Genomic DNA, 27231 nt, shown 5'->3' on the forward strand with positions numbered 1-27231 from the left:
CACATTCTCCTTGTGATTGCATGGGCTTCCCCTGGGTGCTCTGGATTCCCCCCAAATCCCAAAGATGTGGGGGGGTCAGAAGGTTAATTGGCTGCTGTAAATTGCCCTCATTTTGTAGGTGTGGGGAGTTAAAACATGGGGAGAATAGTTCATCGTGAAAGTTAGTGGGATATGGAATTGTTCTGAGCCAGCATAGACTTGATGGGCCAAAATGGCCTCATTCTATGCAGTGAAGAAATAGGCAAGTCTTGGTATGAAACCATTATGACACTTAAATCAGAGGGGATCCAATTTTCATTTAGCAACTACAGCAATATTTAAGGGGCAATAAATCCAACCTTGTCAATTATGCACATCCCACAAATGATTGTCATACAGCATGGAAACAGGCCAGAGTCTGTGCCAGCCATCAAGCACCCATTTATACTAATCCCATTTTATTCTCCTCACATTTCTATCAACCCTCAACTTCAACCACTCACCTGTACATTAGCAACCATTTACAGTGGCCAGTTAATTTCCCAATCCATGTCTTTGGGATGTGGAAGGAAACCCCATGCAGTCACCAGGATAACATGCAAATTCCACACAGATGTCACCGGAAGTCAGGATTGAACCCAGGTTGCTGGAGCTGTGAGGCAGTAGCTCTACCAGCTGAACGACTGTGCCATCCATCAAATGTCCATCAACTCTGCAGTCACCCAGGGCTGGCAGGCAGTTAGAACTCACCACCTGAAGATGTTGAAGGCATAAACCCTCAACACATTTAAAAACCACGATGATAACGACATGCTAACTTAAGACGCAGTCATTTTCTAGTTAAATGATCTTCATGATTTTATCGCTGGAAGGTTGCCAGATTTAAAATGCTAATCCTCATGACAAACTCATTTACACCTACATTACTCAAATTTGATCAAGACATCACTCAAATATAAAGAGATTAAGGTAGATGGAAATGAGTTTCAAATCTTCACCCACTTTTACTGGCCATTGCTACATTCAGTGATTGGCAGTATGTAAATGACTGCACAAAAGTGTGTGCATGCGCGTCAGAGAGAAAAGGCAGCCACGAGCCATAGCAAATGTACTTCTAACTTACCTCCTGCCAGGAGAGGTCAGCTCAGCTCAGTGCATAGCTTTCCCTTTCTAACCATTGGACAGACCTGTCCATTTCAACTACAGAATGCAGAGACCCACTTGCAAGTAAAAAGACGCAGATTCCCCAAACTAGTTCCTTAAGGTGATGTGACAATGTGCATATGGATATACAAATGACTGATCCTGCAAACACACAAGCCTGTTTTTAAAACAGTAAAGCAAGCTACCCCAGAGGTCAATTCCTTGCAGTGGCAACACACACCAGGGAGAAAATCTCATTTAGAAGTATTTTTCATATACTCACTTGTATATTTAAATTTGATTCACTTCACTGGGTGCAGAAGGCAGGGGTATTGATGAGGTTTCTAATACTTAGAGATACCAGCTGAAGCCAGGAACTCAACTACAACCCAATGAACTTCTGCCTGACAGACTATAGAAATTTTCTTCACTCACATGTGGCTCCAAACAAATAACCTTAGAATGTGGAAAATTTAGTTTGTGGAGCATGTCCTTTTCCTACTTCAGGTTTGGGGAAAAAGGGGAGAAGATGGGAGAAGGATGGTGTTGTGACTGGACAATTAAGAAGAAGAGGATACTGGAGTGCAGACTTTGGTAAGTCATGTAGGTGCTCTAAGTTGTCAAAGGGAAATTCTGGTTTTGTTTCTACAAAGGTTTTCATTTCTATGGGCTTGCACCATTCCTATGCAATCATTTACTGCTTTAATTAACCAATCTTACTGTTTAATTCAGACGAGCCAGTTAAGGTCCCAACTTAAAGGCAAGTGGCATTCATGAGGATTCTAAGATCAAGCAGTTATTAAATTCTAAAAATGTTTACGCAATTAAAAGCTTAGTTTTGGTGGGTGAGGGAGGACAACGTCAGTGAGCCTAATGTGGAAAGCACAATATACAGGCAATTCCATCAGTTTTTATTTTCACAACACGGTGCAAAATAAAAGCCCCAATTCATAAACATGATACAAAGTTGTAAGGAACAAGATTTACCATAAAACCAAACCCAATTATTCCTGGCAACAAAATTCAATAATAAGTGGAGGATGAAAGAGACCATTTCAGTCAGACATTAAACATTTAATTATTTAGTACAACATATGTGCCAGTCTAAGCGCACCATATTTAGTTGGACCATTGAACAAAAAGTCAACTCATTTCCAAGTTAGAAATATAGTCAATGCAAAACAGCATTCAAGAAACCAGTTTGAATTTGATATTGGGAAAAGAACGCCATATACCTCCCATCATCTTCCCCATATAATGAAACAGATAAACAATCTCTAGAATAACTTCTCTCAATTTGCAGAAATGACTCTTATTTCAAACTTTAATCTAGTGATTCAAGTGTTAATTAAAAATAATGAATTTACAACAGTCCAAAAGTTGCCTTCAGTTTTGCTTTGTGTTAGGCTGTTTGAACTAGTGGTTCAGATTTATCTTTTATCACTTTTACCACTTGTTATCAACTATGGCAGAAGTCCCATTATTTAATGAAGTCAATTTTAAAGCTCAAGAACTTCAGTGCACACTTAATGCACACAACTTTGGGTGCTGAATTACCACAGTCCATTTTGCTCTATGTAATGTAAACCTAAAGTAGCAGAAACTACTAAAAATGTCAACATTTATATTGTTGTAAGATAGCATGAAATAGGACAGTTGCAGTTTAGGGATCAATATCATTCATATTGCAGAGAACACTAACACAGGAAATTGATTTTACAATTGCTAACTCAATTTATTTTCAGAAGCTACATTTTCAAATGAGACAGTTTTGCATTGTATGACACAAAGAAAAATTAAATTACCAATAGTTTACATGTAAGCTTGATTCCAGTTTGTATTGCAGCATTTTAAAGACAAACAAAAAACCCTCAATGCTTCCAATATATTTCTCCTCCAAAGCAGGTTCTGCCATTACCTCCCCTTAAAATCTTCAATTGTCCACTGTTAGTGTAATTGGTTACAGTACACAAAATTGCAACAAGCTGAAGTAAATACAGCAACAGGCATCATGGCCATCTCCTGCATTTATAAACTGCACTACATGCAGACAGACAAAAGGGGTCATTATGATTGGCTGCAACAACTAATTGTTACCAGCTCAGTGACATATCAATTGAACAGTACTATTGTGGCATTCACAATACATCATGTGGTTTTGATATCTTTATCTAACTTTACTGAGGTGCAACACAAACAGGTAGCTGTTTCATGTTGGTGGATTACTAAATTTTAGTGCTTTATCCACTGTTTCGATTATCCTGCCTCGATCATTTTTATGCCCGTGTGCGTTAACACAGCAAGCCTCCATAGCCGTGACAGTTAAACAATGTAATTTCAATTTCAGCTGCTGTTATGAAAATAACAGTACCCACTACAACTGTCTAATCAGATACAATCAAAACTCCATGCTCCGGTAACAGAAATCAAGTAATTGTGTGCCCTTCACTAAAAAAAACAGCAAATAATTAATAGTGCACTCACACTTATAGCAGGATGCTGAACATCACAATAAAAATGTACCAGTTGGCTACAAGATAATGAATTGGTTGTGTTATTAGCAGTTCTCACTGGATGCAGCTGTTGATCACCATACTTTCAGCAGCCAAGCAAATTAACCCACAGTTGACTTTAAACCTATACAAGTTGTCAAACTGCTGCACACACTGGCCCCAGGGGAAAGAGCACGTTTAGCAAAAAAAAATGTAATGGCACAAATGTTTGAATTAATTTCTACCATTCAATTATATATATATTTTAAGTTCATACATAATTTCATCTTGTTTGACATGTGCATTTTTAAACAATTACCTGAGATGTTAATGATTTAAAATAATGATGCAAATTACCAGGCCATGTTTTGAACCTGCTTAATTAGTTTTTTTGGGGATGGGTGGAGGAAAGTGAAAGAGGAAAGATAATTAAATGGAAAAAGGCCAATTACCTTACTGCTGATTTTCCCCAACTTCCCCTTTTGCAGTGAGCGCAGGATCAGTTTAGCACACCAGGAAAAAAAAAATCCAGACTACAACACTTAATTTTTTTTTGCTACATCCAGCTCAACAGCAACATTGAGGATATGCTAACAATATCAATATTTTATATCAGTTTTTAAAGGTACCTTTTATATGTTCTGATTATTTACAACTGTACAAGCAAAGCACACACTTCCAAGTGCACAAGTTTAATACAGTATTGACTATCTTTGCATTTACAGGGTTTTTAACAATCTGAAAAAAGGATCCCAACTTTTAAGATCTTTCATAAATTATATTACAAAAAAATGCTATTTACTGCTAGTTTGCACACATCTGATTTACCCAGTAAGACTAGTGACAGTAGATGTAACTGAGTAACCTTATCTTGCCCATTCCAACCCTCTGGGTCAGTTATAGCAACATCTAAATCTGTCTCGTACAAAAGTTAAGGCAAAGTCATTTTCAAGTTTAAAATGAAATTCAAGTTTCTTATTTTGACACTGGATGGAAATTAATTTATAGCATGAAAAGAACACAGTTGTTGAAATAATAATAACCTTTATGGAATAACTTACCCATTTTCTCCTATGACTAGCATGTTTGTGCCTAGTGCGGTACTGCTCTCTTTTGGAAGCAGTTAAGTTAGTCTGGATTACTATGACCACTAGCCATAGGAATTTAAAAAGCCAATACTCCTGTGTAGCAAAACAAGCATCCACATATCACCTGCAACATTAGTAGAAGGCAGTAGACTCAGTGCACTCATCCTTCAAAATTATATTTTCTTTTTAAAAAAACTCAGCAACTAATCTAACATTTTACACACAGCAGAGATGAATCGCTATTAGAAAAAAAAACTGGCAAGACAAAAACATGAAAATTCAGGGGAATTCCACTCCAAACTTTAATCCTCACCCCATTTCAAGTACTCCACAAGTACCAAATTAGAAAGGTGCCAGTGTATTGACTGGGAGTTTCTTTTTAAAAAAAGCACTTGGAAAAGAGCATTAAAAATAAACAATTGTCACCACCTATGTTAGAGCACAGAGGTACACAAACCAGTCTTTTGCAGTGATTCATAATCACTGTGTGTTACACATTAGACAGTAGCCTACCCTTATCCAAAAATCAACTGCCCACTTACAGTGCAAAAGTAAACTCAAGCTTCAAGAACAATGGAAACTCAGCCATAACAGAAAAAAAAAATTCAACATCATTTTATTCCCTGTTAAATCTACCATCCAGGTTATTACTCCAATTAATTCCCACAAATGCCTAACGGGTTTGAGATTTTATTTTTGTACTTCAAGCCACTAGCCTCTATGTAGAAACAAAAAAATAATTTTATTCTATGTCAGCACTCGCACACTGATCACATTCTGCGCTAAATAGATTTGTGGAATAGAAAAACCACCTGCAACACTGCTTAACACCATGAAAGCAGACCCAACGTCTACTGCTCCCCATATTTTATCCCTGTATAATTACAGAAAACAAACCACACTTAACATAAAAGACCACGTTCTGGCCCACAGCATAATGTTCAAGCCAGTTTGCTGATCATGGTTCCATTTACTCCCCCTGCCTTCAACTGGTAAAAAAAATCCTTTCCCAATCTATTACTGAGCAAGAGATTAAGTTACAGTAGACATTACACAATGTTTCACCAAATATTGAAAAGTGGCACCCTAAGGCAAGTAGTATTACACTCTCACTCCCAATAAAAAAAAAGTGCTTTTTGTTGCCTTCAACCACTTTTCCAGCAACCCATTATTTCAACAACCTCGGTGCTCTGATTGGGAGACTTGGGGAGGGGAGGGGGAATTACACTTGAACAGACCAGCCCCTTTAATCAATGCCACAATTTCTGCACCTTCAGTTGGGTGATTTTGGGGGAGTATGCTGCTCTTTATTTGTACGCTTGTTGATGCCCTGAGGGGGTGTTCTTCGGCCCGATTGTCTTCGCTGGTCTCTGGGCTTCCCTGGGTTTGTTTTCCCAACAGGTAGGTCTTTGTGTTTAGACTCTTTGTCAACTGGTTCCTCTGGAGCTTTTTTGTCATCTTTGTTGTTGACTGCAGTGTTGGGTTTTTGCTCCTTCTGTGGCTGTAGTGTTAAAGATTCTTTAGCACTTCTCTGGCATATCTCTGCATAACTAGGCTTTCGAAGTTCCTGTAGAATTGCAAAGGAGAAATCAATCTTATGAATTTGCATTATTTATAGCATAATTTAAATTCATTAACAGTTAGCATACTTCTTTGAAGCATTCCCCATCTCCAGTTTAGCACATTAAAGTGGCCCAAATTTCTTCTTTCCACAGGGAAGATAGAAGAACATTCTCAACAGCTTGCAACTCATGCCAAGAACCTGTAGCCATACAGGGCATTTCATAATTTCAATGCTCAGAGTAAATTAGAGCCAATTTGAACTGCAAAAACTATTGTCATGTTTCATTATATTATAGTAAGGTCACACAAATATTAAAAATTCAAGTTATGGAAAGAAAATTGATCAAGATACTGTGAGAACTCCCTGACTTTGTTGAATGTCATGGGCATTTTAAAAAAGATATTTAAGGATCGACTGGAGCCTTGATTTATGGCCTCAGCCAAAAGATGGTTATTTAAAAAGGTACCATTTGCAATTTAATTATAATTGCTTGAAATGGAACTCCCACAACTTGTTGAAATTTGAAGATACCCTTTTTTCATTTTTTAAGTACAGTGCAGCACTCAAGTTTGTGTGCAAGTCAAGATTTTGAGCTTCAGTTTAGAAATGGAGCTTGAACTTCTGACCCAACTCTGGGGAGAATGTTACCTCAGCTATGCCAACAAGGAGGATACTTAAAGTGAAGGTTCTCTTCAAATTTCAACATGAAGTGTGCAATTTCCAGTAACAAAGTAAATTGCAAATAGTACCTTCCTGAATAACCACATTCCTGAAGGAATCTACCATAATGCTCACACCCAATTCCATTTCTGCAATTATGAATCACAAAATAGTTGTTGGATGTCTAAATAACCAACCTTTATTGCACATTCTTTCAATGTCAAATCCCATGTTGCCTCCAGCCATTCCATGTCTGCTCAACTTCACAAGATATTTTGTTGGAAACAGCGTGAAAGACTCTCAATTCAGAATATGGGTTCAAACCCTACCAAAGATATCACTCTTAACAGATTCTTTTAATAAAACAAAGCTTAAACAACTACCAGATACTGTGCCAACTCCTACTAGTTTAGAATTTACTGTTAAAAATCTAGTGAAGCAGCATGTCAAATTAAGTAGCTTCATGAAATGCTCATACGATTGAGCTCTCAACACAAAGGAATAATAAGCCAAATTTGTACTTTTACCACGTTAATTTGTTTTCTACTCTCCCAAACACAACTGGCCACTAATCCCCGTGCAGTTTTATAGATAAACAGTAATGACCATTAGGTCTGAGTCATATCCATAAGTGCCAATAAGGGGCAATTTCAAAATGTCAGGACACACATTTCAATGGCAATGTCAAACTTGCTTAGTCCTAGTTGCCCCAATACAACTGACTGCAGAGGAGAGAATCAATCTCAAGTACTAAATTATATTGTCAGCTTGAAATAATGAAATTCTTCACTACTTGAGCATGGCAAGTTTTTTAAAAAATGTTGATTTAGACTTTTTGATTGAGATTCTAAAAACTGCTTTCCACAGAGCCATTACTGAAAATGGGAACTGCCCATCTGTAACTTTTTTTTGATTGGTTTTCATTGATCAACTAGTGCCGAATCCAAAATATGCATATAATACAGGTGAAGTTTATTTTGCCATCCTACTCTGACTTATCGGTCTGTGGCTTTCTGTACGGTTGTAAGCACAACAAAAGCTGGAGGAACAGCACTTCATTTTCTGTCTGGGCATCACAGAGCCTTCTGGACTTGATACCGAATTTTACAACTTCAAGTAACTTGATTTCTGTCTGTCAGTCGTCCATCTGTGTTAATGGCTCAGCCTGATTTTTTTATTCTCCCTTTATTTTTCCTGTGTGGAAGTAGAGCACAGGCCCAGCCTTGTACATCATTCTGCTCTGCATTTCAAACTCCTGCTTTATCTGTTCTCACTCTCCGTCTGCTCCCATCGATCAGATAACCTTGTTTAAAGTTTATCCTCATGTTCAACCCAGTATTACCTTAGCAGAGTCACTCTCATCTCTTCACCTCCCCTCCTCCCACTGTTAGTTATCAAGATTCTTCTCTCCTTCCCAGTTCTGACAAAGGGTGTTTGACTTGAAACATTAACAGTTTCTCTTTGTGCAGATGTGGCTGATCATTTCCAGCATTGTCTTTATTTTGTGTAGGGAGGGGATGGAAAACAGTTCATAACAGTTCAAAGTTTGAAGGTTGGTGGAAGTCGGCTAGTTCACAAAATCTACTATTGGTGAACAATGTTACAACAGTAGCAGGTTTGGGCCTTTTGATGCTATATTGAACATGTGCAAGGCTGTAATATATATGGGCACACGCAAGACTTCACAGAATGTAGGTAGACCATGAAGGTTCATTTTGCTTCCAATAGGCTTACAGCAGTTCATTTCACACTAAATATGCCTTCTGAATTCATTGCAGGCTTCTAAAGTACAATATGAACAAATATCTCCTTCACCACTTCACTAAAACTATCCTAGTTAGTTCACCTCAGTAGAGGTACCACATACACAATTCATCTCAAAACACAGTTTAGGCTCCCTCAATGTTTGTTTTAAGTTTAGTTTATATTACCAGTTACTCACTGATGGCACTTAAGCCAATATGGTAGATCTGCACCTATGCAGTGTTCTGAATTTAACTCCTGGAATTTTCTGTTCAGGGAGTTGTGGACACAGCTTAGTCCATCACAAAAATCAACCCCCTCTCCCCTCCCCCCCCCGCCACAGACATTATCTTTCCTTTTCCCTCCCTTCCATTGGGCAGGAGACAACAGCTTGAAAACACTCACCACCAGGTTCAAGGACAGCTTCTATCCCAGACAGAAGACTCTTGAACAGATCTCTTGTACATCAAAGATGAACTCTTGATCTCAATCAACCCCATCATCTTGTCTACTTGCACTGCAGTTTCTCTGTGACTGTAACACTATATTCTACATTCTATCATTGCTTTTCCCTTATACTACTTTGATGTACTTGTGTTTTGAAATGATCTGTATGGATAGCTTGCAAAACTAAGATTATCACTGTATCTCAGTACGTGACAATAATAAACCAATATAAGGCTACGTACCAAGTACTGGTAAATGGGATTAGTATCGATAGGCATGGACATGGTGGGCTGAAGGGCAGTTTCTGTGTGAAATGATTCTCTCGACAATTAGAGGATAAATGTGAACTTTCACTTCTATAATATGGTTTTAATGCCAGTTTTCAAAGCCATGTTAAAGCCAAAATCTGTCAAAACTAAAAGGAAATGTGGGACATTTCCTGATTCTACTTTGCACTGCCATTTTTGTGCTACAATCAGGACTTTGTGTAATGCATGCAGTCTACTGACACCAATGAAACATCAGAATACTATGCTTCATTCTGCCAATGTACAATCATTCCCAACACTGGAACCAACTCATCAGAACAAAATAGATTGCAATTTTAAAAAAGCATTTTCATTTTATACTATATAATGATGCAAAATATCAACTTCCTTCCTTTAGGACACTTACTGTGGCTGCTCCATTGACTTGTACTGATTTACTTGCAGTGGAAAGAGGTGTGGTCAGTCTTTCTAAGGGAGTCTGTGTTTCTCTCTGCTTGGTTTCTTGATTCTTCATTTCACTACAAGAATAACACATTTAAAGTTTTGTAATAACCAATAATAAATCCTCTCCCTAAAAAAACTATTGCAGCTCATGCAGGCTACCATCTGAGCCACAAAGTGACCAGTGCAGAATGCAAAACACAAACCATTCATTTGGGATTCAATAAAGCAAGATGTACAAGGTACACAAGACACCATTCAATTCAAGCTACAAAAGCTAGCTGTGAGTAATGCAACTGCGTACGCTCTAGAAATAACAAGTTCTAGGTTAAAGTCCACTCCGTAGATTTAAGCAGAAACAAAATGTAATCTAATCTCCAGTGCAGTACTGCCAGAACTACCAAATTTCAGTTGAAACATTACACTGTGTTCCTGCCTGATACGTCAGTGTTCTTCACTGCAAGGCCTGAGCACCAGTGGCAGCTCCCATTAACCCTAATGCTACCATTCCTGACTATATTCCAATAGCTTAGAGGGAACAGGGCCCAGAGCAGCAGCCAAAATCTGGAGCTGGGGACTGTAGTGTTGCTAGAGATGTGAGCAGGTGGTCTATAGGCCCACGAGAGAACAAAGTATAAAGGGGTGATAGCAATGGCAATCAGAAGGGAATTGCAATTATGATGGGTGATTTTAACCTACATATTGTTTAGATCAATGAAACTGGCAAGGGTACTGTGGAATACGGTCATATGTTACAGGGCCTGGCCAGGAACAGGCCATTTTAGATTTGGTCATTCGTAAAGAGGTAGGATTATTAAGAGATCGTTTTGGGTCTTCCAGGGTGTAGTGATCACAACATTGAAGAATTCCAGAAATTATGCGAGGAAGAATATCTCTGGCCCATCAACAGTGCCCTCGATTTAAAGCAAGGCAATAGCAAAGTTATGAACAGTTGTCTCCAGTGGACTGGGAAAATAGGCTAAAAGAGAGATCAGAATCTGAACTGCAGACATTTAAGCAGTTACTTTATATGCTCAGCAGCAATTGAGTGGCTCTTCATAATCGGGATAAAAAAACAAACCATTTGCAGTTAACAAAAAAAAGTCAAAGGAAATATTAAATCAAAAAAATGCATGTGAAGTGACAAAAGCTGGTGCTAGACCAGGAATATTCAGGAACCAGAGGACGAAGAAGCTTATAAGGAAAGAGAGAATACCAAACGAGAGCTTCTATGAATATATAAAAATGATGAGGGTAGCCAAGTGTGAAGCGTCTCTGGAGAGCGATACTGGTGGAAGGAATGGCAGCTAATTTAAACCAATAATTTTCATCAGTCTTTATGGTGGAGGACACTGCACACAGACCAAACATAACAAATTAGTTTCAAATAGGAGGGAAGATCTTGCAACAATCCTTAACACAAGATACACGAAGTACAAGAAAAATTAATGGGATTTGAACCACAAGGAAGTCAATAGGTATGGAGTGAGAAATGGGAAAGTAGTGTTGAGCAAAGGTTGGATCTGCCATGACCTTATTTAATGGATCAAGGGGTTGAATCACATTGGAGTACAGTGGTTCAACATGATTCACCACTTTTTGAAGGCTAATTAAGCTTGGGCAATAAATGTTGGTCTCTCCTGGAATACCCACATCCCAAAAGATAAATTACAAAGACTATTGGAAACATTCCTAATCTAGACAACTGCACAACCAATAGGCATATTCCATAAAAAAAAATGCAGAGCCAAGCAAGTCCATCTCCCCACAGATGATTCCCAATCAGCTGAGTACTTCCAGTACAATTCCACACAGTATCTTTGGTTCTGTTCAGGTTGTGCCAAACTGTACATTTGGCCCAAGCAGATAACATAATGGCTGACAGATAAAGTCTCACTGAGACAAAAGAATTATTCTAAAGCATGGGACATGGGAGGAGCAATAAGTGGTGAAAATGGATGACATGTGTACCAGTCACCTAGCACAACTCCAGTCATAAGTTTCAAAAAAGCTGGGCAATTCTAACAATTCGAGCAAATTAAACTATGGTGGTATGAAGGAACTTGCCATGAATAATTCAATCTGACAAATATAATTCATATTTACATAGCACCATGATCTTAAATTGCCCAAGTGCTTTATAGCTATTAAAGTTCATTTCTACACTGTCGAAGTGTAGGAAAGCAGCCATAAAGTGATGAGCAGATTATGTTCTTCCCTGTTCCCCCTGAAACAGTGCCCCCACAACCCCCCCTCCCCCCCAAGGAGTTTATCGAGGAATAAATACTGGATGGGTCAAAGGATAAATCTGCCATTCTTCAGAACCACTGGTCTTGCATCAGGTGGGAAAGACACAGCCTTCATTTAACATCTCATCCAAACGGTAGTACCTCCAGCAGTGCACTATTACTTCAGTGCTTCTACAGAGAGCCAGCCTAAATTGTTATGCTCTTCTCTGGAGTGGGGCTTGAACTCTCAACTACCTGCCATAAGAATGGCACCAACTGTCACAGCTGTTAGTTAGGACAGATTTTACAATCAAACATAGAACAGAGAGAAAGATAGGGTGGGGGTTGGGGTGTAGCAGTTGGGGTTAAAAATTACGGAAACCCAATTAAACAGAACTGCTTAGTATTCTCCAGAAGAATTAAAGAACTCATTTATGCAGATAACCCTGATGGCCACACATTAACAGAGCATGATACTCACAACTGTTTTCTCCAACTGAGAATTCAACATTAAGTGTTGATGGAGTATATAGCAAGGGAATAAATCAACAAAAGGAAATATGGATAATTAGGAAGATCAATTAAAAACTTGAGCTTATAATGCATATTTGTTTCACTATTGCCACCCCTTCAATGCTAAGCCTAACACACAGCTTATATATTACAGTATTTTCCAAACACTGGAATAAAGAGAATTTATTTCTAGAGCTTTTAAACATTAATCTCATTCTGCATAACCTCCGGTTGACACAATGCAAGCAGGTTTCAGAATCAACAGTCCATAGAAAAATTCCAGTAGCTAGCACATTAGGTCACAGATTTACTTAGGTAAGCAAAGACACATCAATTAGCATTTTTCAGAAGGAAGAATTACGCAGGTTACTAATATACAGCATTCAATGTTATAATGCCCAACCAATTTTTATTTCACATGTACAATTCTGCGAGAGATATCTACACAGTTCCAATAATTTCTATTAGTGTAGCTTCACTAGATTATTGCTCAAGTATATTTAACCAAGTCCATCACAAGTAGGTACACAACCATTCTTTGCTACTGGAATTATCAATACCAACAAGTTGAGAGGAATTAAATAACTTACTTGATTTCTGGAGAATGAGGTGGTGAAGGAGAAGCCTCAGAACTCACTGGCAGTGCAGTTGGAGATATGGGTGGTAACGTCTCCCGTGGTATTCCCGAAGGTATAGTGTTAGTACTTGCATCCACATTTACACACTTTAAAAAAAATAATCCTATTTAGGCCCAAAATACTTATCACAGGAAATAGCAAAGTCAGTTAACAGTCAAGCAGCAATACGATTCTCATCTTTCTGCTGGCAATTTAGTTAAAGCATTTACATAGCACCTCTCAAAATACTTTAGAGCACAATTACTTTTGAAATACAGTCACCTCTATAAACAAGCACAAGACCAATTGCTTGAGTAATGCTGGTTGAGGAATAAATATTGGACAGAGCTTAGGAGAACTCCATTTTCCTCAAATGCTAAAAGCAGGCAGTACCCTATTTTAGCATCTCATGTGAAGGACTTTAATGGTAAAGCAGTCAACGTAATCAAAGACCCCACACACTCCAAACATTCCATCAGGCAGAAGATACAAAAGCCTGAAAGCACATACCACCAAGGTCAAGGACAGCTTCTATCTCGCTGTTATAAGACTATGGAACAGCTCCTATTACAAGATGGACTCTTGACCTCACAATTTACCTTGTTATGGCCTTGCACCTTATTGTCTGCCTGCTCTGCACGCTCTCTGTAACTTTAACACTTTATTCTGCACTCTCGTTTTCCCTTGTACTACCTCAATGCACTGTTGTAATGAAATGACCTGTATGGATGGCATGCAAAACAGATTTCCACTGTACCTCAGTATATGTGACAATAATAAACCAATTTACCCTCAATATTCTTAAAGCTTTCAGTTCCCTACCGAATTATTTTCAAAAGCTGCTGTCTTACTTTCCATTCCTGCCTCACCTTCCCTCCACTTATCCTAAAGGTGCCCATACACTTTTTTTCTGCAGTGCCAAACTTTGTCCTTGCTCACTGATTATGTAATGGCAGATGCTTACTTAGCTACAATGCCTTTTAAAACTCCCCGTTTTGTTTCCCTTGATTTGTCATCTTTCCACTTTCAAAAACCCCCTCAAGACCATTTTCTTTGGCTGCGTCTTCAATGTGTTGCAATCCTGCTCAGAAAGTATTTTTGACCTTGACCATCATCTAAACTCTCTCAATGTGTGACTGATGAAGTAATGTATATTCTTGAATGGTATGGAATAATGTCACAGCTTCGTATGGCAACTGCTCTGCCCATGACCACAAGAAAGTGCGGTGTGGACGCAGTTCAGTGCATCATGGAAACCAGCCTCCCTTCCGTGGACTCTTATCTACACTTCACTCTGACTTGATAAAGTGGCCAACATAATCAAAGACCCATCCCACCCTGGACATTCTCTCTTCTCCCCTCTCCCATTAGGCAGAAGACAAAAGCCTGAAAGCACATACCACTAGGCTCAAGGACAGATTCTATTCCACTGTTATAAGACTATTGGATCATTCTCTAGTACGTTAAGATGGACTCTTGACCTCACAATCAACCTCGTTATGACCTTGCACCTTATGGTTTATTGTCACATACACAGAGGTTTACCAATTTACCAAATATGGCTGTAAAACTTTCTCTTGCACTGCACTTTCTGTAACTGCAACATTTTATTCTGCACTCCATTAGTGTTTTACCTTGTACTGCCTCAATGCATTATTGCAATGAATTGATCTGTATGAATGGTATGCAAGACAACTTTCACCACTGTACCTTGGTATATGTGACAGTAAATAAACCAATTTACCAATTGTGACTGTAAAACTTGGTTCTCTTGCAGAGAAAGCTGGCAGTGACCAGCAAATAACTTTTAAGAGACAGCAGCACTCCACAATAACCTGCAATAAATCTCAATTCCTTTATCCCATTCCACATGTACAGATGCTGCAGGTGTGATAGAGGTGGTGGTGATGTGATAATGATTTGGAAGAATATCACGGCTGTACTTGAGAGGATATCCCAGGGGAATAGCCCAATGAGGCCATTTGAGTGGAACTCAGAAATAAGGGAGTGATCACTTCGATGGGATAGTACTATAGGCCCCCCATTAGTCAGCAGGAATTAGAGTAAGTGCGTAGGGAGATCACAGATAGTTGTAAAAACAGTATGGTTACAATGGTAGCGACTTCAACTGCCCTAATATTAACTGGACTGCCGTTGTTCTAAGAGCTTGGATGGGTCAGAATTTGTTAAATGTATCCGGGAAAGTTTGAGCAATATGTAGATAGCCCAACTAGAGGGGGGGACAACATTCAACCTCCTATTGTGAAACGAGGCTGGACAATGGTCTAGTATGTCACTTTGGGACCAGTGACCATAATTTTATTAGTTTTAAAATAGTTATGTAGAAGGATAGGACAGGTCCACAAGTCCCACACTGGGACAAGGATAATTTTGATGCATTAGACAGGAACTTACAAAGGTAGATTGGGAGAAGCTGTTTGAAGATAAAAAAATGTCTGGCTTTTAAAAGTGAAATGCGGATTTAGTGTGAGCACGTTCCTGTTAGAGTGAAGGGCAAGGCTGACAGGATAAGGGAATCCAGATTCACAAGTGATATTGGGGCACAAGTCAGGAAAAAGGAGGTACACATCAGGTATAGGCAGCTGGGATCAAGCAAATCCTTCAAGTACAAGAGATGTAGGAATACACGAGGGAAATCAGGAGGGCAAAAAGAGGACACAAGATAGCTCTGGCAGGTAAGATAAGGAGAAACCCAAGAGATCCTACAAGTATATTGAGGGCAAAAAGGGTAACCAGGGAGACAATAGGGCTCTTAAGGATCAAGATGGCCATCTATGTGTGGAGCCATGGGAGACAGGCGAGGTCTTAAATGAGTATTTCTTGTCTGTATTTACCATGAAGGCCATAGAAGCCAGGGAACTTAAGGAAGAAAACAGTCATGTTTTGGAACATTTCCACATTACAAAAGAAGTGCTTGCAGTCTTAATGCACATAAAAGGTGGATAAATCCCTGGGGCCTGACCCAAGTGTATCCAAGGACATTGTGGGAAGGTGGGGAAGAAATTGCTGGGGCCTTGGCAGAGATATTTGTATCATTGTTAACAATGGATGAGGTACTGGAAGACTGGAGGGTGGCTGACGTTGTGCCTTTATTTAGGGAGGGCTGCAAGGACAAGCCAGGGAGCTACAGGCCAGTAAGCCTTACAGTGGTGGGAAAGTTACTGGAGGGGATTCTGAGAAATGGAAGCCACCTGCATTTGGAAAAGCAGGGACTGATTCGGGGTAGATTTTTTTTTGAAAGAGGTGACCAAGAAGATTGAGGGGAGGACAGAAAACGTCATCTACAGGGACATTAGAAAGGCCGCACGGTAGGCTAGTCTGGAAGGTTAGATTGCATGGGATCCATGGTGAGCAGGCTAACTGGATACAAAATTGGCTTGGTGGTAGGAGTCAGAGGGTTGTAATGGAAGGCTGTTTTTCCCAAATTGGAGGCCTGTGACTGGTGCTGGGTCCTGTTGTTCATCCTTTCATTTAATGATTTGGATAGTAATGTAGCTGGTGTGATTAGTACGATTAGATGAAACCACGATAGTAGTACAGTGGATAGTGAATGTTATCTCAGATTACAACAGGCTCTAGATCAACTGGGAAAGTGGGCCAAGTAGTGGCAGAAGGAATTTACCTCTGAGAAGTATTGCACTTTGGAAAGTTAAATGAGGGCAGGATTTGCACAGTTAATGGCAGGGCCCTGGAAAGTGTTGTAGAACATACAGACCTAGGCTTACAATTACATAGTTCTTTGCAAGTAGTGACATAGGTAGACAGGATGGTGAAGACATTTGGGATCCTTGCCTTCATCAGTCAGGGCATTGAGTACAAAAGTTGGGACGTATTACAACTGTACAAGAGGTTGGCGAGATCACACTTGGGAGTATGGTGTGCAGTTCTGGTCACCTAGCTACAGGAAGGATGTCCCTAAGCTGGAAAGGGTTCACAAAGATGTTACCAGAACCAGCAGGATTGACTTTCAGGAGGGACTGGATAGATTGTGGCTTTCCTCTCTGAAGTGCAAGAGGCTGAGGGGTGACCATAGAGGAGGTATATAGAAACACAAGGGGCATAGACAAGGTGAATGGTTCGTCTTTTCCCCCAGAGTAGGGTAGTCTAAGACTAGGTACAAGGAGAAAGGGGAAAGATTTTAAAAAGGGACCCAAAAGGGTCAGTCAACCTGTTCACACAGAGGGCAGAGCTGCCAGAGGAAGGGGTAGGACACAGGTACAATTACATAGTTTAAAAAAACCTTTGGACACGTACATATAAGAAAGGTTTAAGGGATATGAATCAAATGCAGGTAAATGGGACTAGTTCAGGTAGGCAACTTGGTCAGGATGGACGAGCTGGGCCGAAGGGCCTGTTTCCGTGCTGTGTAGCTCTAGAATGCAAAGATTCTTCAATAATGGTGCAAATTCTTCAGTAACCCGTAGTTGCTCAGAAATTTTAGACTGGAATGACTTCATTTGAACTTAATCTTTCTGGAATCCATTTCTAAGAAATAAAGTATAATAAAACATCCTCCAAGAACTTGGTGAGTTTTGAAAAACTTCAACCAATGGTTCTACCATCTCTGCAGCCACTTTCTTTGAAGCACTTGGGTGCAAACCCTTGGGCCCTGGCAACTTGTTTGCCTTGAGATCCATTAGATTTTTCTATAAATTGCCCCTTGTGATAGTTGGTACAAGTTCTTCCCTCCTACTTGAAGCTTATCCACATTATCCTTGGAACATTTGTAGTGTCCTCCACCATGAACACTAATGCAAAATATTGGCTTAAATTATCTGCCATTTCTTTGTTTCCTGATCTTAATTCCCCAGTCTCACTCTTCAGGAATGCCACATTTACTTTAGCTACCCTCTTCATTTATATGCATAGAAACTTGTTTTTTTTTTGATATTACTCACCAGTTTACTCTCTCAATTTTCTCCCTTAATTTTTTTTAAAAATTGCTTGCAGCTAGCTCCTGAAAGATTCCCAACCTTCTGATCTACCGCTAACTTTTTCCACTTTGTATGCTTTAGATCATGACTTAATATTTTCCTTGACTTCCTCTCAACCACGAATAGCTCTTCCTTATGATTGGGATAAATTTCTCCTAAGCATTGTGACAAAGCTGCTTTAATACCTGCTACTTTTCATCAACTGACCTTTCCTTTGGCCTATTTTCTCAGTCCACTCTGAACAACTCTTCCTTTGTACTTTTATAATTGCCCTTAAATTAAGAACACTGGTTTCAGACCAGATACATCTTCATGCTGCATCTGGAATTCTGCCAATCTGCGATCACTATAGGATGCTTAAGTGAAAGGTTTCTTATTAATTTTATCTCATTACATGAGTTAATCTAAAATAGCCCAGTCCCAGGTGGCCTCCGTAATGTATGGCTCTAAGAATTTTATTTTTGATTAGTCTAATGAACATGCAGATAAACATCACCCTTGATAATTAGAGTTCTCTTCTTACCTCCTTTTGATATTTCTCAATTTACACTTTGCCCTCCTGCAAGATTTTGGGGTCCTATAGACAATTCCCATCTTACTTCCACCCAAACAAATCCAGCTCATGATCCACTGCATGTATCTCACTACTCACCACCACATGGACACCTTGAGTAAAAATGCCAACCCACCTTTCCTTTCCCCAATTCTGGAACATTCAGTAACCTGTAATATTGAGTCCACAGTCCTGGTGAAATGCAACATAGCTGCATTTATTAAAATTACCATCACTTGACTGCTCCCATCAACACATTTCAGAAAGTCCTTTACTTCAAACTTGTTTTTCCTTTTAAACAATACTTATAATTCATCTCAATATAAATGTTCTGCAAAAGCAATTACCACAATACCTGTAATATCTGTGTCTTCTCTTTTGGAATTATTTTGACATTGGATAGCCTGTTCTCAAGAACTTCTTCGGTCTTCAGATTGCCTGCAGCACCAGGCAAAGGAGGAAAGTTGGACAAACCTAGTTCAAAGTTGGGTGATGGTGGCTTTGGTGGAGGAGGGGACTGAGTCTGGGATCTCTGCCAAAATAAAAATTTAGTTACAAATGATAAGCACCTTTCCCCAGAAAGGAGACACTTAAAACGAGTCCTGATTTAAACCGTCCAAGAAAGAAAACCACTAAGCCTTAAAACCAGATCAATTCAAGAAAAACATGGTAACTGCGTACTATTTGCAACACGAACATGTACAATGTGTCAAGAATTTTTCCAAATCTTGCAACTCAGCAAGAGTCCAAGAGGTGACCTGACAGAGGTATACAAATTGATAAGGGATATAAATAGGATAGATATTAGGATACTTTCCCCCTATTGCAATGCTATCCAAAACTAGAAGGAATAGGGTTAGGGCAAATATAAGAGAGGTTCAGAGGGTATCTGAGGAAGAGCCTTTTCACCCAGAGGGTAGTTGGAATCTGGAACACAGAGCCCGAGTGAGTGGCAGTGGCAGCTACTCTCACAACATTTTAGTATCCAGATGAGCACTTGAACCAATCTGATAAGGTGATGGACCAATGCTGGTAAATGGTATGAGATACTTGGCGGTCAACATGGGCTGTTTTTGTGCTCTATGACTGTGAACAACATTAGTTACAAGATTTTAGAAAGCAAAGTCACCAAATCTGGTTGAATGCAACCACAGAAAGGTGTTAATAAGGTTATTCTATCATCAACCTCTGGACATATCACTATGACATCTCAAAGTTCTAATCAGCCTTGGAAATATAATAGAAATTTAATTACTGCTACCAAGTAGGAAATGGACACCAATTTAATCAGTGCAAGGTTTCACAATAGGCTGATCAGATAATGTGGTAATGCACTGCTGAAAAATGACATTAAAACTTCAACTCAATAGTAGCTCAAAATCAGTTGCATTATCCTCCTCCTCGCAGCATTATTCATTTTAGAAGGAAGCAAAATATGCCAAAGCAGTACGTTGCATGTTTGGCGGTAAAATGCTCTGAGAAATGAACTGAATTAACTTGATACAAAGGGAGCAGAATAAAGATCCTCCAGAAATCCAATGTTGCATTTCTGTCCAAAGCAACAACAGGCAGCTTGCAACCAGAAAGGAAATCCTCAAACAAGTACTACCTCAGATATATTTAGCCAACCTTTGAGATTTCAACCAATTAAATACAAAAGCTTGAATGCACAACATCAATTCCAAACATTAACTTGTAAACTCTTCAATGTCACAAATTTCTTTAATTATTCTACTCATTGCTTTTCCTTGTTATTGCCATATGCACACTTACAGCAGCATCACGAGCACATAGCATCAAGTTTTTCATTGCACCTGTATCATTGTTCTCCACCTCACCTCCCCCCCCCCCCAAACAAAATAGTGAGCATGCTGAAAAGTTCTTGATCCTGGCTTCAACTTCCTTCTTTCTGGTGACTAATAACCTACCCTCTGCTCTACTTCGTTTTCCACAGTGAAACTACTTAGTAATCTGCATTGCACGATTATTGTCAGTCTATTGCTTACTTCGCTTTGCTTTGTAAAAAGATTTCACAATTTAATTCCTTAATGCTTCGTTTAGTATTTCAAAGATATTATTGGATTTCATACAACCATGAAGTGCTCATGTTTCAAGTGATTTCCCTATTGACATTCAATTTGGCTCCAAATCCTGGAATTCACTATATAACAGAGCTGTGGGAGCATCTTCAACTAGTTTCTGGTGGTTCAGGATGCTGTTTTGCCACTTTATCAACAGCAATTAGGCATGGGCACAGTCATCCTTAGTCAAAAAGACTAAGCTTGTCAAAACTATCCAAGCTGTATTCAACTTAGCTTATTCCTACAAACCCTCAAAAATCAAAATACACTGGAGGAATCTTATCTTTTAGTTAATAATGGAGAGTCAAAAGGAGTTGCAAGACCAAAAATAAAGCAAATGCACATCTGGAGGATAATTCATTGACTGGCTGTGCCTCAGTATCTCTCCTCTCAAGGAAAAAGATTGACTGGGCCTTTGATGCCCTTGATTGGCAACAGGTTTCATCAGGCTCCATAATTATACTTCCTTGCATAGAGTGGAGGTTTTAGCCAAAAGTGAAAATTAAAAGATGTTGTGACTTGTTACTCATGTCTAATAATAATGTAGGGGCCTATCATGTCCATGCAGGTCCCATTTCCCTGCAACCCATGTCCCCTTTGATTCTTTCTGCCATTTCCTACACTTCGCCAATTAATCTATCAGAAGAAAACCATGTGGATTCCATCTTGAACTTGGGTGTTGCTTATGTGGAGTTTGCATGTTTTCTCTAACTCAAAGTTGAGGTTATTGTCATATGCACAAGTGTAATGAACAACTTGATGCTAGGTGCCTGTGATGCTGCTGCATATAATAACCTCAACTTTGAGTCACAGAGGAAATGGGCAAACTCTACATAAGCAACACCCAAGATCAAGATAGAATCCACATCCCTGGAACCGTGAGACAGCAGTACTGGCGACTGTACCACTCATGAAAGATCAGAGCAACAATTTAAATGCTTCTGTAATTGCTAGAACATGGAATGCATTGCAACATGGAATAAATGAGAGAACATGACAACTTTTAAATGGAAAGAGAAATGTTCTCAAGCAAAGATGACTGTCAGAATCAAAGGGAGAGTGAAACTGTTTTGGTTCAGTCTAGCTAAATATTGCACAAAGACTGAATGACTTCTGTGTTACAAGTTTGTCATGCATTGTCAGACAAAGTTCAAATAAAATGCATTCTTTCATCTTTAAAGATGCCCACAATCCAATCAGAATATTCTGCAAATTCAATATTTCTCGAGAAATGCACAGGAAATGAGATACAGCTTCTTCATCTTAAGTTTGCTGTGTTTTTATCTCCAGTACCTGGAATTAAATTCAGTCACCAAAATGCAAATTTAATCTGGGTCCATATTATTTTGATGTAGAATAACTTTCAACAGGTACAACTAAGCCCACAGTATGGGTCTTCCACAGGATTTAACTTTGGGAAAGTCTGGATAATTCAGTTAACATTAAGCCTACATTTGATGTTATCAGAAGTCAAATTACTGAAACCAAGTAAAACTGTCGAGCACTCGAGGGAATAAATGCCATTAAACCATCCAACATGTTCAATTTTAACATAATTTGTGATACAAAAAATTGCCCTAAAAAGTAGATGGAAAAAGTTGATCACAAAATTCTATGCAAATTCTTCAATGTGCAGTCACCAGAGAATCTAATTACTTGTAATAACATATTATAATGAAACATCTGAGATTGATTTAATCAAAAAATGGCAACATACTTATGAACTTTAATCAGACCCTGCAAAAACAAAGGAAAAGTGGAACATTATACATCTACTGCAAAAGTGTAAAGAACCATATTCTCCAAGTCAATGGCAGACGTTGTAATTACATCAAGTGCAATGGGAAGGCACTAAAATAAGGCTGAAGAAGGTAGACAAGCCACGAGTTTGGTTACAGGAGACGCTGCTGGGATTGCTTTCTTTGGAACAGAAGAATAAAAGGAAGATTTAGTTGATAAAATGGAGCCACAGGGTGAAGTGGAAAGACCAATTTCCCTCAGCAGAGGGTCAATAATAAGAAATTTCATCTGCAAGTTAATATGCAAAAGGAATAGGGCAAGTTGTCATTTTTTTTGGGGTGGGAGGGTGGGGTTGGAGGCCAAGGATGTGGACCAAGATCTGCGAAGTGGAATTAATCCTCTCTTTGGCCAACGTGGGGAAAAAAAAGGCTGGAAAGCTTCCTTCTGTGTTGTAAGTGTCTGATATTGAAGCAAATATGTCTGAAGTACAAGGACTTTAGAATACCATGCAAATAGATTGCACTAATAAACAAGGGTATGAAAGGACCATGGCTTACCTTGACATCGTGGAATATTAGAAATTAGAGACAAAGTTATCCAAGTTAGCAATCTACCATCAATGCCACAAGATAGATGAAAGGATACCCAAGCAACAATAGATGATTCTTAAAGGAGTAACACATTGAAATGTGATATTAAAAGCAACAAAGTGCCAAGTGCTAGAAAGTGATGTTATACAATATATTTAGGTACTATGAGTTCACCTTATCTATTTTCCTTGCAGAGAGAGCAATATATTTTCTCTTTAACTTGAAGGATTAGAGCAAGTTGTGTGGAGCGAAAACAAAATCACCTTAGTTATACCCTAGCTGAAAATGAGCTGAATCAAGTCTCACTAACATTGGATTCCTCTCTCCCACATAACGTTTTCAAATTAAAAGTGCTGAGTAGATATGATGTTCACTTGATCAACAAATTAGATTATGTAGTTTTATAGCAGATTGTGAAACATCCAATAGTCCTTCACAATTAAGTCATTAGTTAATTGGAAATGTGCCTGAAAAACACACTGGAATGAGTGACCAAATGTTTTAGCAAAGCCTTTAAAGGCACATGTTAAATAGAGATGAAGAAGTTTCAAAGAAAGGGACACTAGCTTAGAGCCTAGACAACTGTAGGCAAAACTACAAGCAACAGGACAAAAGGAAGTGGGTGAAGAGAATATAAAGTGATTCAAAAACATGGTCATCGTTTGCTATCGAGGCACTATTGGTTAACTGCCCAAACATTTTAATGCGTTTGGGTTAACCCAAACATTTATTCAAATCATATGAACCACCACCAGAAAATATCCACTGAAGCTGGCACACTGGCATCCTTCACTCCTGCCTGGTCTGCTCGATGCTATTTCAGCCCTTTGTTGCAGGTTTAAGGTTTTCTTCAGTGGCTGATCATGTCAGTTGTCATGGCAACCATAAATGACAACAAGTGCAGCCAGTTATGCACATACATACCAACAGTAACAAGCTTCAGAAGAAAAGCTGATCATTTGAGTATGTTCCAAATTTGCGTTAATATCTAATAAGCATTTAGGTTTCTCTCTCATTGGGAGAATGGAAGGAAGCATTCAACTGCAAGGAGTTAGTCCATGTGGCAACACAACTTGTCCGATACCAGTTTTAAAAATTCCACATTTAGCGTGGTTGTGTCATACTACAGTAAAGCTATTTGGAATGAAAGCTGGAGTTCTGGTGTGAACCTCTGGCACAGCAAATTAGAGAGAAAACTTTGTTAATGCTCTCAAACCATTTCCAGCCCTTTCAGCTTGAGCACGTCAGATAGGATAGGCAAGGTACACAAAAGCAAATTCGAGCTGTCATGAAGAGGCAATCCTGTCTCACTGAAACTCAATGACAGTCAAAAACTCCAATACAAAAAAACATACCGTGAATTTGTCTTCCCTTTTCTTCCTGTATCCATACGAATTCTTCCTGGAAAAAACAATTCCATAAAATCTTAATTATTCGGACAAAACATTGGTTTCCACATGACAATTCATAAGATGGTCTACCTTCAAGGCTTACTTTGCATAACAATGCAAATCTGTTGAGACACTGCTCGATTTCTTTAACTGTTTCATTGCAATATTTAAAATCACTCAAACATTTGTGGTCTTTTTGGCTATGAATACAATTTGCAATGTGCGTGGAGCATAATCATTATCAGCTGCTAATTACAGGTTTAAAAATGAAAAGAAGGTGGCACTATAGGCTGACCTGGAGGATGTTCAACATTCCTGGTTGAGGAATATCTACATTTTATTTGTCTGACTAAAAACAGATCATGTTTGAAACAAAAAGGGGGTCAACTTGATATTGATGCTTCCTTATTTTGGTTAATCAAACTCACCTTCCTCGACCCATGCTGGGTGATGAATCAGCATTGATTTGCTCCGCTGACCTGGCAATTCCAAAATCTCTTTTATTATAAGCTGCATTGCTATGGATCCGTGTCCTATTGGGCCCAGTCGGTCGCATCTGAGGACTTCGAACACCGTTCAACAGACGATCCGTCGAAAAATTAAATATCGTTGGGCTCTCTAAAAGTCCCGGTCCACGATCTGTGTTCGGCAACGTGGGGCGGAGATGAGATTTGCTGTGGTTCCTGATCATAAATTCAATGTAGGGTGATTTATTAGAATGTGATCTTACTGGTTTTCAGACCACATAACCAAAGGCAGAATATTTAATAACTAATCATTCTTCCTCAGTTATAGTATTTTTCTGTCCATTACTGAAAGAAAAACAACTGCAGGCCATACAACACTGGGTGACCAGGAGGATTCATTATAGAAAACATGTCTGGGAAGAACTGGAGATGGTACAGGTACCATGCTCCTACACGTCCTGGCTATTGTTCCATTACTAACTATTCCAGATACAAGTCTATTATGGACATGATTGGCAATAGGATGATCAAGACCACTTTTGCATAATTTGTTGTTAGAAACAGGTTAAAAAAAAAATCACCCGCTATAACAGAATAGAAACACACACCATCCCAATTAAACTCAAGTTTGCAACCAGCTGAAGAGGCTGAAGTGCAAGACTCCACCCAAAGCAATTGAACAGCCTCACAAAATTTGACCCTTTCCTGAAGGGGAATGTATCTGCAACCTAGTCACTTATCAAAATTTGAGGTATACCAAACCGAGGTTCAAGGACAGTATTTAATACAAAAAAAATCTATGCAAGGTGGAGCAGACAGTGTGGCACTGGCTAGCTAAACTGATACGCTGGATTGGCATATGCAAACTGAATGCATGTGTGAAAATTCTCCAAAATAGCAACATTTCTTCCATTTGAACACCGCATAAAGATACTACAGGTCAAGCAAATTGCAGTAATCCATTTTCTTCAAGATTTTAACCACTGCAGATTTGGCATGCACAATAAAGTGCACTTTAAAAAAAACAATATATTCATTATATACTTCAGTTCAGGTCATCCCAGGAGGTCAAATGGCTGGTGCACCTAGATGCACTTTCAATAGCAGAGTTGCATGGCTGCCTGCCATTCCAACTTGCTTCCCCAGGGTCACTTAGTTCCAGCCCATGCAATAATTACTGAAAGGAGATGCATTCATTCCCTTTCAGAAAAAAAATCTGCTGTCTAAATCCGTTCCTGCTCAGGTTAATCCCTCAATTCGTCTGATAGCTGATTGCCCAGCTGGGACAGGATAGTCAGCTTTGCTTCCACTGGATCATTTGCTACCATGTCTTTGTCATACCTTCAAACATTCTAATCTTTCAATACTTTAAGATGTTGAATGACTACTTCTCATCCCTGCCTCAATATTTGCACTGTAGGTGAATAGATGTAACAGGAACTAATTGACATCCTTTTATTTGTATTGACTAATACAACTAAAAGTACAGATTAGGAATCCCAGATATAAATTGGCAGCTAATAATTCTGTCACATGACATATTTGGAAATTATATGAAAGTTACTACTTTCACTGCAGCAACGTTAAGATACATTGCAAGTTTGTTACCATCATTAATAATGTAAATATATTGTTGCACCATTTTTTTTGTACACCCATTTTAAGTCAAAGATACCAGGTCAAATAAACTGAATGTGTGAACCTGTTTATAATATTAATGTACTACAGGAAACTTGAACCAGAAACCTCCAGATTTCAGATAGGATCTGAAGCCTAGTGACAACTTCAAATCATTAAAATTGCAGTTTATACATCAACTTGTTTTCCAGATATATCATTAAAAGACAAAATGCACTGGGAGCTCTGTAGCCATAATGAGCATATTACACGCACATTACTTTATTAAATATCAAAATATAAACACAGTGGTCACTATTGCTTTGATCAATTTTTTTCTTCAAATAAATACCAACATAAGATTCCAAACTAAAAACTAGAGCAGGACATAGGAAACCATAAAGAAAATAAAACTTTAAATGGGGTTAGCCTTCTGATCTTTATTCTCTTCCGTGCAAAATATTTTGGTAACACAAATAGGGTGAACTCCAGAAATGTCAGCAATACTTCACAATTCTTTAGAATGGTTACTGATTTTGCATGAAAATTGTACACCACAAATTTTGAAAGTACACACTCTGATCAAAATTGTGTTTTAGGAATTTTATTACAGTGGAGGCAAAGAAAATGGGAAAAATGAAGGACACATTTAA

General features: G+C 38.8%; 1 protein-coding gene across 2 annotated transcripts in view; it reads right to left on the reverse strand.

Annotated features, from left to right (window-relative positions):
- Positions 1-2181: 2181 nt before the first annotated feature.
- Positions 2182-27231, reverse strand: part of larp4b (La ribonucleoprotein 4B) — a 79425-nt gene continuing 54375 nt past the window's right edge. Inside the window, exons 12-17 of one of the 2 annotated variants that reach the window (XM_052016826.1) lie at positions 24923-25177; positions 24459-24504; positions 19048-19224; positions 13158-13291; positions 9792-9903; positions 2182-6269 (exon numbers count right to left, since the gene is read on the reverse strand). In XM_052016826.1, coding sequence (XP_051872786.1) covers positions 5976-6269; positions 9792-9903; positions 13158-13291; positions 19048-19224; positions 24459-24504; positions 24923-25177 — 1018 coding nt within the window. In that variant the 3' untranslated portion in view covers positions 2182-5975. The remainder of the gene's footprint in view (positions 6270-9791; positions 9904-13157; positions 13292-19047; positions 19225-24458; positions 24505-24922; positions 25178-27231) is intronic. The other variant, XM_052016828.1, reaches the window with a different exon arrangement.

This window comes from Pristis pectinata, chromosome 5 (assembly GCF_009764475.1).
Source record: "Pristis pectinata isolate sPriPec2 chromosome 5, sPriPec2.1.pri, whole genome shotgun sequence".
Lineage (NCBI taxonomy): Eukaryota > Metazoa > Chordata > Chondrichthyes > Rhinopristiformes > Pristidae > Pristis > Pristis pectinata.